This window comes from Oncorhynchus nerka, linkage group LG25 (genome assembly GCF_034236695.1).
Source record: "Oncorhynchus nerka isolate Pitt River linkage group LG25, Oner_Uvic_2.0, whole genome shotgun sequence".
Classification (NCBI taxonomy): Eukaryota; Metazoa; Chordata; class Actinopteri; order Salmoniformes; family Salmonidae; genus Oncorhynchus; species Oncorhynchus nerka.
In genome coordinates this window covers 45,607,695-45,622,513 of record NC_088420.1, presented here as the reverse complement: position 1 = coordinate 45,622,513, position 14,819 = coordinate 45,607,695, and the positions used below count along the sequence as shown (strand labels likewise).

General features: G+C 44.1%; 1 protein-coding gene across 2 annotated transcripts in view; it reads right to left on the bottom strand.

The window, feature by feature from the left end:
• Positions 1-14,597, bottom strand: part of LOC115109571 (teashirt homolog 3-like) — a 23,222-nt gene extending 8,625 nt beyond the window's left edge. The window contains exons 1-3 of one of the 2 annotated variants that reach the window (XM_029634598.2): positions 14,288-14,597; positions 194-282; positions 1-85 (exon numbers count right to left, since the gene is read on the bottom strand). The exon at positions 1-85 is cut by the window's left edge and continues 18 nt beyond it. Coding sequence is in view for 1 of the 2 variants with exons in the window: in XM_029634597.2 (XP_029490457.2) it covers positions 14,288-14,327 (40 nt within the window). In the remaining variant the exon portion in view is untranslated. The remainder of the gene's footprint in view (positions 86-193; positions 283-14,287) is intronic. The other variant, XM_029634597.2, reaches the window with a different exon arrangement.
• Positions 14,598-14,819: the final 222 nt, after the last annotated feature.

Below are 14,819 nucleotides of genomic sequence, written 5' to 3'. Positions count from 1 at the left end.
CTTCTGCGACAGCCCTGATCAAAAGATGTCACTGGGCCCCGTGCGCTTGGCAGGGCCTGGCACACCGCTCGTAAAGAGGGCCAAGCTGGGTGTAAATAAAATGACATGATCACTTCCCTGGCCTCATGTCCTGGACACAATTATGATAATGTGAGGGGGGGGGGGGGGGTTCTGAGGAGGTAAAATCGCTCACCGCTCGGCGGACAAACCAGCAGGGGAGATATCTCAGTCTTAGGTTTTTTTTTCTCTCCTCCGATCTCCGGATGGTGTTCGTGTGAGTGTCTAATTTGAAGGAGGAAATACAGTCAGGATGAGGTGGCTACGTTAATGTGTTTGTATCCAGAGCAGCTGGTCACAGATGTCAGGTTCAATCACTGAGGTTATGACTCTGGCATTAGCAGGCAGGTTGAAAGAGAAGTCCTTAGTTCGCTCTTATAGTCTTGATCAATGACCCACCGTGAACATGCTTCACATATTCCTTTGAACCTTTGTTCTAGCTGTATATGACTACTTTTGGTGAGTGTCATTTTGGTAAGCCTTTCCTAACACAAAAAATGTTTTAAAAAATATTAAGAACATAATTCCAATCTCCTAGTCTAGTCTAAAGTCTAGACAGCAAGGCTAAAATGTGGTCTGAAAGGGCATCGCAATAAAAACGGACGACCAGCAGTCAACGCTCCCAGGCAATTTAAAATGCAAAACAGTCATTACATCTGAGCACTATCTGTTAATTTGATCCCCAATGACTGATCATCCATCACCGTGGGTGACAACCACCATCCAATTATTCTCCCAAGCTTGACTGACAACAGAGGTGATTTATCACTCTAATGAAATGTGATGGGTGTGTTGGTTTCATTCTGAGAAGAATGCTGGATTATTAGGAATACACCTGGATGGAGAATTAACAAATAGCCAGCGACACTCTCGAGGATTATCAAAGGGTTATTTGTGGAGGTGTAAGGTTTGACATGGAACCATCTAAAGAACCCTTTGTGTTTCTAGCTAGCACCTTTTTCTTCTAAGAGTGTTCCGACGATCAGGAACAGGGAAGAAACATGGGATGAACAGGCACTGTGACTATACACCAAAAGTGAGACGCAAAACCAGGCCCTCTCTTCTGATGGTAGATGGTACACCCTAGTACATCATCAGTAATCGTTTAGTCAAAGGCGGGACTCGTACCCTGTCCGGGAAAGGCTGGTGAGTGATGGAAGCAAGACACAAGAAAAGGTGAAGGCTTCAACTGAGAAAAAAAATATGAAAGAAAACAAAAACATGCATCCTGAAGTAATCAGCTTTTAAGAACAGTAAGGGTGGATCTGTTCGCCCTCAGCACCCTGCATTGCCCAGTGATCACCTCACTCAGCCTCCACACAGATGGGGAAACAGCCAGTAGAGCTGGGAGCCAAATCACACACAACACTGGGGTAAACAGGACGTGTAATCAAGACACTACTACCAGAGTCTGCACTTCAACCACTGAATGACATAGCAGCTTACAGCTAGCTACAGGAGCTGACCACAGAACAGCTGAAAAGAGGGAGAGGAAGGAGAAGTCAAAAGGAGTAAAAGAAGGAGAGTGTTATATTTGTCGGTGGTCCAACTAGCCTAAAGCGACAGACTTAGGCTATCATAGCTGGCACCGAAGCAAATGTGGCTAATGGCTATTCATAGCTTAATGATGGCATCCCTTTCCTATCTCGTTCTGCTACTGTACCACGTAACAATAACAGTTCCACAGATAGGAGGCCAGGGGTTGGCCAGCTAAAACAGCCAGCTAGAGTTGAAAACGGAGGAGGAATAAGGGAGAAGAGAATGGATTCATTCATTGAACCTGATGAGCCTGCCTCTATCCCACACATTGCTTTTGGTGAGAATTGGCTAACAATAGGTAGTTATAGCAGGGCGGCTATTTAAACAAATCCAAACCGTGGATAAATCTCTCCTGTCTCAATAGACTGCTTTTAGGGTAACTAGAAAAATAGGAGGTAAGTCTGAAAAATGTTAAGATATGCTTCAAAGTGGCAACATCCTTAGAGGATCACGAGGTGGTAGTGAACAACACTCTACAGTATGATCATAGATCACAGTAAGGGTACTGAGAGTGGAGAGAGTTAAGCAGGGCCTCACTACCCAGCTGTGGTGTTTCTTATTCCGGACATTTGTTCTTTAACTGGGCCCTCTTGCCCTTAAAGCAACACAGTGCCTCGGCAGGGGGGCCTTACTTACAGGAAGGAGCCTTAAATAACACTTAGAACCTCCAGGAAGTAAGTCACCACAGCCTAAAAATCACACAACCGCAAACCACCGACTTCCACTAGTTCCAGTTTCCCAGCAGTCGACTGACTCCAGGCTTTAAAATAGATTCGAATAATTCCATACCAAAACAGTCTTGTTTGGTTCTATCAAAATGTCAGAAGATCAGTGGGGAAAGTAAAATGAAATGTCTTCATTCCTTAACATTTGTCATGCTAGGCTAACCACTCATTGGTCTTGTGGTGGTATTCCCCTCGTGTCCTCTGTTGCTAGGAAGGAGGGAGTAGCATGAGGTGAAATTATACTCTGTCAGAATTTTTTGGGACTTGTTTCAGGAAACTAGGCATGTGTCGCACGTCACTACTTCACAGGAGATGCATTTGAACATAAATATATATTTTGTTTTAAATCAAAATCAAAATCTGGAACACATGAACTTTCATGTGCCTTAATAACAAACTTGTATGCCATCTGTAAATACAAAAAAAAAATTTTTAAATTACGAGCCTAGTTGGTTTAGCCACAGAAAAAGTCAGGAACCTTCTCACTAGCCATGATTGGCTGAGATAATGGATGGACTGGACATGCTGGGAGAGGAGTTTGGATTGGTCTGCCATGTAGCACGCTTCTGTCTATAAGGTGAGCTGCTCAGTATGTGTTGATAGCCCTTTCTACAGTGCCAATTTTGAAAGATATAACATTAGCCATCGAGAACTACAAACGTTTTGCTACAATTCTCAACAGCATTGATGCCCTGAATTTAGCAGGTGCTATCGACAGATCAGTTGGAAAAGATGGAGTAATTTCTGCACACACCACTGTCAGTGTGAACTGGAGTGACTTGACAACACTGGCCAAACAAGATGTCGCTATAAACAAAAACGGAGTTTAAATGGTTCCAGTCTGATGTGAAGCGTTCATCCATTTATACAGGTAAGAGTCTAGCTACATTTTCAGATATTATAAGTCAGAAAGTCATTTTCATTGCAAGTTACGGCATACTATTAGCTAGCTAGTGAACGTTAGCTTGCTAGCTAGCTAACGTTAAGTGTATGATCTGTGTAGTAATGTTATTAGAATCAGAAAATCATTTGCATTGCTAGTTGTAGCCTAATGTTAGCTAGCTAACATTAAAACCTAGTTTATTAGCTTTAGCTACCTGCAGATTCATACTAAAGCTATGACAATGTTTGTATTGGTAGTAATAGGAGTTGGAATTATGCCGGTTCATTGTTGAGCTAGCTAGCTCCATGTCTAAACAAAAGACTCCACTTTGCCAGTTGATTACATCAAGTTAGCCAGGTGTGTCTGGGGGTGATTACAGCCATCTATAGTATTTCATAAACATGAGTACATGTCTAGACATAAGTGACCAATCCACATAGATTTTATTTTATTGACTTTATTTTATTATACCAGAGACAGTAATGTGAACAACATTGACAATACACCAAAATCAGATTAGGATATAGGGCAAGGGCTAGATAGTGTATTTTTACCTGGAGTTTATCTTATTGTAAGCTACTACTTTTACCACTTTCATAGTCTTCAAATCTTTGATTGTTTACTAAACTACTCACTCTGTTTAGTACATGGCCTCACATGTGAATCCTTTAAAGAGATGGGTGGGGCTAATGCTTAAGAGGGTATAAATAATGCAGAAACATTCAAGGGCCATTTTCTCAAAAGTGGGGTTACAAGTTTATCGACTTTCAAAGGAGTTGTTCCTCAACTGCTGTGTATGATGTAAGATTTTCTAGCTCTCTACTTTCATCCAATGTAAAAAAAATATATGAAAAATAAAAACACAATTAAACATTTTGCTACATAAGACCGAATCGAGGTGGTCGGTAACAGATAGGCTACAGGTGGAGTTTCTCTCAGCCGTCAGTGGAGGTAAGACAACATAGTCCAACACTCAAAATGGTAGAAAATAGTAGCGTAAGTCATAACCATAAGAGAAAGATTTACTAATATGTGGCTGTGTTTGATCGCTCAAAAAGAGATGCTCCCGGCAGTCTAGTCTATTACTGTACATCAATGTTCCTCCTATTCTGTTCCTATTTTCTACCCCCTAATGAATGATTGAATGCACTGTGTCCGCTGATTGTAGTGCAGGATGTGTGCTCAAGGAGATGGGAAAAACAGAGATTCCTCTTGCTCTAGGTGAGGCTCAATGCTGTACCATGTTGAGAGAGCGAGCGAGCGAGACTGGGAAAGCAGATAGATCAAACTGTACTGTACTCCCAGAATGCTGCATTGTTGTGTTATGACTGGACCTACAACAGGCAGCTGTATACAGACCTTCAGGACCTGAGCTACACTGTGTACAAAACATTAAGAACACCTGCTCTTTCCATGACAGACTGACTAGATGAACACTAAGATTCCTTGAGGTTACTTATTGAGGTCTTGTTAAATCCACTTCAAATCAGTGTAAATGAAGGATATTTTGCCCTCAACACAGCCTCAATTAATTGGCGTATGGACTCTACAAGGTGTCGAAAGACATCCCCAGGGCTGCTGGCCCATGTTGTCTCCAATGCTTTAACTTGTATAAAGTTGGCTGGATTTCCGTTGGGTGCCATTCTTGACACATGGAAATTGTTGAGCGTAAAAAACCCAGCAGTGTTGCAGTTCGACACAAACCGCCGTGCCTGGCACCTACTAACATACCCCATTCAAAAGGCACTTGAATCTTTTGTCTAGCCCATTCACCCTCTAAATGGCACACATACACAATCTGTCTCAAAGCTTTAAAATCCTTATTTAACCCGTCTCCACCCCTTCGTGTACACTGATTGAAGTGAATTTAACAAGTGACATCAATAAGGGATCATAGCGTTCACCTGGATTCACCTGGTCAGTATGTCATGGAAAGTACAGGTGTTCTTAATGATTTGTATAGTCAGTGTATGTGTGCCATTCAGATGGTGAATGGGCTAGACAAAAGATTTAACTGCCTTTGAACAGGGTATGGTAGTAGGTGCCAGGTGCACTGGTTTGTGTCAAGAACTGCAACGCTGCTGGATTTTACATGCTCAACAGTTTCCTGTGTATATCAAGAATGGTCCACCACCCAAAGGACATCCAGCCAAGTTGACACAACTGTGGGAAGCATTGGAGTCAACATGGGCCAGCATCCCTGTGGAACGCTTTCGACACCTTGTAGAGTCCCATACCCCGATGAATTGAGGGGTACAACTCAATATTATTCAGGTGTTCTTAGAGCTGTGGCAGTCATGAAATTTTGACAGCCGGTTATTGTCATGCAAAATACTGGCGGTCTCACGGTGATTAACAGACAGGTTTAGCATCTCCATACAAGCCTTTGTAACATCTACATTTAACAAAGTTGACCTACTGTATGTTATTTGGCTATGCACACCCTGTTCTCTCATCAAGTCATCATATTTTCTCAAGTTAATCTTGTCTTTACTAATATGTCAAATTAGTTTTGATTTAGAATGGCCTATTATAAACATAATATATGTTGGGTACTCCTCTAGGCAGGTATCCTAGTGGTTAGAGCGTTGGGCCAGGAACCGAAAGGTTGCTGGATCGAATCCTCGAGCTGACAAATCTGTCGCTCTGACCCCTGAACAAGGCAGTTAACCCACTGTTCCCCGGTAGGCCGTCATTGTAAATAAGATTTGTTCTTAACGGACTTGCCTAGTTAAATAAAAGGTTACATGTGCAGGTACAGAGAATGGAGGCCACTTTCCGCGTGGTTCGTTTCACTCATGTCAGGTAGCCTACTCTGGTTATTTGCTGCCTGTTCCTGCAGTTTTTTAAATTGATTTTTAATTTAAATTTTACTTTTATTTAACCAGGTAGGCTAGTTGAGAACAAGTTCTCATTTACAACTGCGACCTGGCCAAGATAAAGCATAGCAGTGTGAACAGACAACACATGTTACACATGGAGTAAACAGTTAACAAGTCAATAACAAAAAAAAGAGTCTATATACATTGTGTGCAAAAGACATGAGGTAGGCGAATAATTACAATTTTGCAGATTAACACTGGAGTGATAAATGATCAGATGGTCATGTACAGGTAGAGATACTGGTGTGCAACCAGTTACACCCAGCACTTAATTTGGGAAACCAAGTGAAATCTGTAGTAACATTTTTTCATAACAGCCCAGCTCTCTGCACGCCAGAGAAAGGAATATTATATAATGGCACAATCATTATTTAAATTTACACACACATTTATAATCACCACCTTAGAAAGGCTGTCCATTTCATTGTGTTTCATTGTGTTTGTATTTGCATTGATGTCAGTGGTTGGAGGCCTATTTATTGCCTACCTCCCTACATTTGTACACACTGTACATAGGAAAGAATCTTATGTGTTATTGTGTATGTGTAACTGTGTTGTTGTTCTTGTCGCACTGGTTTGCTTTATCTTGGCCAGGTCGCAGTTGTAAATGAGAACTTGTTCTCGACTGTCCTACCTTGTTAAAGAAAGGTGAAATAAAATAAAATAAATAAATAAGAGGGACAATAGAGTGCCGAGAACCAGGCCAATAGTGAGTTGGATACTCCTAACTAAGTCATTGGCTTCATCAATAAGTGCATCGATGACGTCGTCCAAACAGTAACCGTACGTACATACCCCAACCAGAAGCCATGGATTACAGGCCACATCCGAACTGAGCTAAAGCTGCCGCTTTCAAGGAGCGGAACAATAACCCGGAAGCTTATAAGAAATCCCGCTATGCCCTCCGACGAACCATCAAACAAAGCGTCAATACAGGACTAAGATCGAGTCGTACTATACCAGCTGACGCTCATCGGATGTGCATGGCTTGCAAACATTAGACTAAAAAGAGAAGCACAGCCGAGAGCTGCCCAGTGACAAGCCGACCAGACAAGCTAAACTACTTATTTTCTCGCATCGAGGCAAATAACACTGAAACAATGCATGAGAACACCAGCTGTTCCCGGAAGACTTTGTGATCACGCTTTCCGCAGCCGATGTGATTAAGACCTTTAAACAGGCCAACATTCACAAGGCCGCAGGGCCATACGGATTACAAGGACATGCACATTTTTTAAGCAGACCACCATAGTCCCTGTGCCCAAGAACACTAAGGTAACCTGCTTAAATGACTACCAACCCGTAGCACTCAAGTCTGTAGCCATGAAGTGCTTTGAAAGGCTGGTCATGGCTCACAACACCATCATCCCAGAAACCCTGGACCCACTCCAATTTGCATACCGCCCCAACAGATCCACAGATGATGTAATCTCCATTGCACTCCAGTGACCTTTCCCACCTGGACAAAAGGAACACCTATGTGAAAATGCTATTCATTGACTACAGCACAGCATTCAACACCATAGTGCCCTCAAAGCTCATCAATAAGCTAAGGACCCTGGGACTAAACACCTCCCTCTGCAACTGGATCCTGGACTTCCTGACGGGTCACCCCCAGGTGGTAAGGGTAGGTAACAACATGCCACACTGATCCTCAACACAGGGGCTCATCAGGGGTGCGTGCTTAGTCCCCTCCTGTACTCCCTGTTCACTCATGATTGTACGGCCAGGCACGACTCCAACACCATCATTAAATTGGCCGATGACGTGGTTGAGTCCCCTCCTGTACTCCCTGTTCACTCATCAACAACAACCTCTCCCTCAACATGATCAAGACAAAGGAGATGATTGTGGACTACAGGAAAAAGAGGACAGGGAACGACCCCATTCTCATCGACGGGACTGCAGCGGAGCAGGTTGAGAGTTAAGTTCCTTAGTGTCCACATCACCAACAGGTCCAAGCACACCAAGACAGTGAAGAGGGCACGACAAAACCTATTCCCCCTCAGGAGACTGAAAAGATTTGGCATGGGTCCTCAGATCCTCAAGGTTCTACAGCTGCACCATCGAGAGCATGGTTGCATCACTGCCTGGTATGGCAACTGCTCTGCCTCCGACCGCAAGGCACTACAGAGTGTAGTGCGAACGGCCCAGTACGTCCTGTCATCCAGGACCTCTATACCAGGCGGTGTCAGAGGAAGGCCCTAAAAATTCTCGAAGACTCTAGCCACCATAGTCATAGACTGTTCTCTCTGCTACCGCACGGCAAACAGTACCGGAGCGACAAGTCTAGGTCCAAGAGGCTTCTAAACAGCTTCTAACTCCAAGCCATAAGACTCCTGAACATCTAGTCAAATGGCTACCCAGCCAGCCAGACACACCCCCCCATTACTACTCTCTGTTGTCAGCTACGCATAGTCACTTTAATAACACTACCTGCATGTGTATACTACCTCAACTAACCGGTGCGCCCGCACATTGACTCTGTATTGGTGACCCCCTGTATATAGTCTCGCTATTGTTATTTTACTGCTGCTCTTTAATTACTTGTTACTTTTATCTCTTATTCTTATCTGTATTTTTTTTAAACTGCATTGTTGGTTAGAGGTTCGTAAGTAGGCATTTCACTGTAAGGTCTACACCTATTGTATTCATGTGACTAATAAAATTGTATTTGATTTTCACTAACATGTCCAGCATAAGAGGAGATTACCGTGACTCAACGGTCACATAGAGTTTTACTGTGGTCATGTCTCATGACTGCCGGTGTGGCGGTAATATGGTCACAGCAATAACCCTAGGTGTTCTTAATGTTTTGTACACAGTGTATATTGGTTAATCTGACATTCAACCAGCTACAGTACAAAGATCTCTCACACACAAACAAATCTGAGGAGAAAGAGATAGAGACCCTCTCAGATGTTATGTTCTCACCACATCAAACGGACAACCATTCAAGGCCCACTCCACTCCCAACAAACAGCTGCTGCGATGATCGCCTAGCAACGAGGAGGTGATGGACGGGGACCTAAGATGGATGGGCACCATAAATCACAACACCAGTGTCTATGTGTGTGGGGCGGGAGAGAGAAACAAAACAACCATTTTTCTAATTGTGGAAGAGAGAGGAAGCAGCGGAGCTGACCTTGCCTTGACCCCTCACTGTACTCTTATTCATGATTGTGGAGTAACTGCCCGGAGCACAGAGGAGCAGAAGCCTGCTGACCTCCACAGGGCACAGTAAAATGGGAGGGTTTTGGTCAGACATCTAGTCCATTGTATTTCTAATTTACGCTACACTAATCAAACTGAATATCCATTAAAACTAACCATCGCTTTTTTTTACACCTAGGAAGCAAGGCACAATTTTCCCATTAAATGATTTGCAAGCACATTGTTAGCTTATAAAAGACGGGGACCGAGTTTTTTCAGAGGGCCAAACCCTCCAGGCAAAGCAATCTGGGTAGTGTAGTTGAGGGATAAATGTCATATCATCCACTATAGCTGGGCCATATGATTCGGCCCAACTGCTGTGGCCCGGGTGTCTAGTAACACTCCGCCAGAGAGCACGGTCATTCATCACACAGTGAGTGTCTGTCTAAGGCTTTCCACTCTGCTCGTCCTGCTCTCCAGTTACAGCCCTACACGGCCAGCCTAAATAATATTCTCCATGATAAATGGCACTATAAGCCTGGTATCCATCATTAATCTGCTTTTTACTCTTGGGGAGTGCTGGTTAGGACCACAGGATAGCAGAGCAGCTTGGGTTCATTTGGAGGCCAGCCTAGCATGAGTGATACCCATCATCCCGCTCATCAGTCGCACACACCATCTCCCTCTCTCACACAGCCACACACACAAACTCCATTGCACACACGCAAACACGCACCGTAACACAAGGTGTAAATTACACACACATTCGGATACACGCATATACATATTCACACACACTCAAACACATCATATATTCAATAACCAAACATCCAGAGACTCATGGAAGAATATTCTGTCACTCATCAAAACATCACGTAACTTAATCCTCTGTCATCTAAAAACCCTTCCCGTTGTCATCGTCCTCCCCACCACCTTCTCTCCAGCATTTTGTACAGTACCATACTGTTGTGAGAGTCTTATAACCATGCTTTTTCTCTTTGTTTCTTTGTTACTTTCTTTCTCCTCATTTTCTAACTATACTCACTCTGCCTCTCTTTCTCAATTCCTTCCCCCCTCGCTCTTTGTTTCTCGCAGTCCCTCTCGGTCTACTTCTCTCCTCTTTCATTCTCTTGCTCGCTCTCTCTTTCTCCCTCCCTCCCTGTGTGTCTGCTAAAGCCAGTATGATAAATGACACACGTCAGTGTGTCAGGAACGAAGGGTGGGTCAGTGATAAATGACTCTGTTGAAAAGGAAATCGGCTCTTTGGCATGGCCGGGCTATTCTCCTCCTGGATTTGGTTTCAGGACCCCTGAAGACCAGAGCGGGCTCAGTTTCCTGAAAAGACCACACATCCCACTAGGCTCTGACGCGTTGCCCTCTGGGAGGGGAGCTGAGGGTTTGCGTAAGCAAGACTGCCCCAATTGTTGCCATATCGCAGCTGCATCTATCAAAACAACGAATGGCGGGATTATTTTTATAAAGTATCTACGTAGGCCTACTCCACTCACATACATGAGGGCCCTGAAACCTGATCTGAGGAGGGTAGAGCTGTGAAGATGCCAGTAGCACAATATTTTTTTCCATGGCAAAAATTAGGGAAAAAATGAAGCAGATCAAGCTGGTCCTTTAAAAGTGTGCTGCATGTGAAATATTGTGTGCTATAGCTTGGAAAATAAATAAATGTGATTCCGAATGAGAATCTAATGTTTGTTTCCAACATTAGGGCTGTTTTCCTAAAGGAGTTAAGTCCGCTTCGTGTTTTGTTTTCTTGCCACGTTACTAACGAGTATTGTGATACTGGTATCGTCTCGGCCCCGGAAGAGGATGGCTTACTCTTTTTGTGATTCGGTTCACTCCCTTTTCTCTTTTGGAGCCCGGCCCAAGGTCTGACATCTGCCAAGTGGGTTTTTAAAAGAAAAACACAAAAAAAGAGCAGCCCGTTCCACCTCTCCCTCCCAGTTTAAGGTGGCATTGTTATCATTACACTGGGTGGTGTCTGTCAATACCTGTGGGAAGCACTCAGTCAACCACCCCTCCTCAATGACATGGCAGGCAGGTGCAGCGACCTCATTAGGTATGCACTTATCAGACACATAGATCACAGGCATGACTCAACCCTGCCGGAATCCAACCACAGTAACTTTCATTAGCCATGGGTGGCGCTGCCTACAAAACTACAAAAATAACTTCCTTGAGACTCGCACCTGCACGGTCTAGTCCTACCCGTTAGTGGAACAATTACGAGCCCATATGCCCCCTCATTCCTCTAATGACAAATACAGAACACACACACGCAGTCATCCACAGATATAAAACAAAAAACATTTCTGTTGGTCTCTGCAATTCATATGTCAATAAGCATATTTGTAAGTAATCATATGTGGTTTCAATTTCAATTAGTTTTTTGTTCTATGTGCGTTGTAATGATAATATACAGTACCTGAGCACATTTCTGTCTCAGTATAAGAGATGCTGCAGTGACGACAACAGTTGTGAGTAACAATGAGGAGGGGGGGGATGAGGAGTGGAGGGGGTAGATGGAGGGGAGAGGTAGAGGGATGAAAGAGTTCAGAGGAACGATAGCCTATGACTGACACTCCTCACTGGGGCCTCTATGGTTGCAATTCCTTTCAGCACCCCTGCCATCCAAACCACCCACCCATCCACCCACACACACACGATGGCTGCCACAGCTGACCTGGCAGCTATAGGCCTGACCCTGCAGAAACAGGAGACCTCTAGCCGTAGAGCCCAGTCTAAACCAGAACTCCCAGCGCCACTGGAACTGCTCACAAAGATTACTGGAGCACAGGGAGGCCGGATTAGAGCAGGGGGCTTGATTTCACTAACCTGGCCTGAGTAGGAGACTCGATACCTGCCTGAATTTTTTAAATTTAATTTTTAAATAAAAATAAAACGCACTCTCATAGAAACACATCACACCAAAACATGCACGCAAGTACCCACGCAGGCACACACATACCAAATAGAGCCACTAACTGTGAGGATGCTAACTTAGGGGCCATCTTGTTAGGTCCCAGTCACTACACTGAGTACACTCACTAGAATGCTTTAATGTAAAACATCATAGCCCCTGGGCCTACAGCCTAAGCTAATCATAAGCTATGTGAATGCATCCGGAGTTTCTTCCCCAGCTGTTTGCGTTTCTCCTGTCAGGCTCTTGGTTGTTAAAAGCACTCAAACCTGACCCACACAGGTACGCCCGGCCATTTGTCACCTGCAGCGGAAAATTGAGTTACAGCACGACCAAAGGCTAGCGCTGCGCCGGGAGGGGAGGCACTGTGTAATATCAACTTGATTACATCAAAGTGGTGGCAAACCTGGTTGGTTGAGGCCGGGCACACAGACTTGTCATCTCCAATCATTAAGCCTGTCAAGACTCCATCAGCCTTTCCAGCTAATTAGGTGAAGTCTAATGAAGCAAGCAAAACTTCGCCTTTTTCTAGGAAAATGCAGAGGGGGGAGGGGAAGGACAGCGGGTGAGAGATATAGAGAATATGAGAGAGAGAGAGGAGATTTTTCATGCAAGTCTCAAGGTTGCTGTGGGCTTGCTTTCCCCCTAAGTCCCTAATCAAGGCCCATCATCTGTCATCCTTTTCTTTGCTCTCTCCATCACCATGCTCTGTGCTGCAATCAATTCATCATCACCCTTTGTGTGCCACTGAACAGTTGACAACTTTATAACTTGCAGCTGGAGGGACCCACTGACAAAAAAAGAGGTAAAAATAAAGAATAAATGAACAAAGAATGACATTAAAAGTTCCCCAACATTTCCACAACAAACACAGAATGGGTCTATATTACAACATCCCATGATCCTGCCTCAACAGATACAAAACAAATGGACAGAAAAGATAAAAAACTGTAGAAACAAATATTTCTCGTTCTGAAATCAGAAAGCTTTCAGACATTCTTTATGCTCTCCCTCTCTCCCTCTGAGCGAGTGTGTACATTAGGCAGGGGCATTTTGATTAAATAAAAGCCTGGGCCAGCGTATGGCTAAACAGAATGGGAGCACTCACTCAGCCTGTCTCTGATTGACCATTAAAGCCATTGATGAATGGGCCTGTCAGAGAAGAGACAATTAAATCAAACATGAAACAAAGCCTTCCCGACTGCCTGGTCTAATAGAGAAAACCATTCCTCCCCTCCATTACATTGTGCACTTCTCATTTTACAACCCCCCTAGTGTGCATGTGTGTTTGTAGGCTGTGTGTGTGTGTGTGTCAAACTGTGAAACCACTTTACCCCTCTGCTTTTTGTGAGTCACTTGACCATTGCAGGGGGGGTACACGATGCTTTCAAAGTGCTTTTAATGTGACGTCATGGGGCTGCATAACATGGGGGAATGATTTCCTGATGTAGATCGGGAAGAAACAGATCAAAGCGGATGACAGCTAATCAATCAACTGTCAAATCAGACATGGCAACTGTCGATTATACCTTCTTTCAGTCCACAATCTCTTCGTCTGGACCCAATTGTTTGTTTTATACAAATACAAAAGCGTAAGTTATTCGTCTACCTCCCAATTCCAAAGTTAGCCGCTTGGATCAAATGTTCAAAGCCCCTAGAGACTCAGAGTATTGGCACCGCCTTGGGCATTTCGCTATTACAGAGGGAACACTTTTCACACATTTTAATTCTTCCACCAAGGTAAGTTAACGTTTACCGGGAAAGTAAACTATCCATGGGAACAATGGGAAGGGGAAAGTTGACGGCAGCCATTGGATGTGGGTGATACTGTGACAAATAGTATGGCTACTTTGTAACGAGGGGAAACAAATGGTAACATTCGAGGGATAGGCCTACAGTTACAGTACTAGTATGCTACTCCTGGGATTGTGGGTTCGTATTACAAAGTGTTATTACAAATCAAGTTAGCCTATACATCGAGTAGATGCACTAGTATTCCTATGGGGGAAAAAATACTGAAAACGGAACTCCAAAGGTTTGAGATTGAGAACAACAAATCTTTGAGCTGCTATCGCTTCAAATAAAACCACTCCTGTCGTAGTGGGCTACGTACCTGCCGCGCGCTTGGGCGCTTCTTGTTTCCGCCGCGGCATGTTTGGTTTCCCAAAGAAGAGTTCTCTTTGGCCTCGTAGAATCCGAGCTGCTCCACTACACCGCGATTACGCCTTCATACACGACACAGTGACTATTCTCCGTAAGAAAACTAAGAGCATTGTTGTCAAATAGCACAGAAAAGTCCGCAGGAAAAACACAAGTCGGGGGCGAAAAAAGGCGAATGTCTATCGTCCCCCGCGCGCAATGACTGTAGTGGTCAACAGCGTTAAACGCGGCCACCTCGGATCCTCTCTTGTCTCATAGATGATCGCGTCACTCAAAACATGAGAATGGGCAAACCCACTGCTCCGTTAACTCTTTACACCTCGAGAGGGGAGGGACATTATGACACGAGGCAGTCCTATTCTCTTTACTGTCAACAATGTGTGGGCTACATCTATTGACTGAAAACAACAAATGACTAGTAATTAGAATGTAAAAGTCTAAACGAGATCACTGGGGGTCCAACTCTGACGTCACCCCATTGAAGT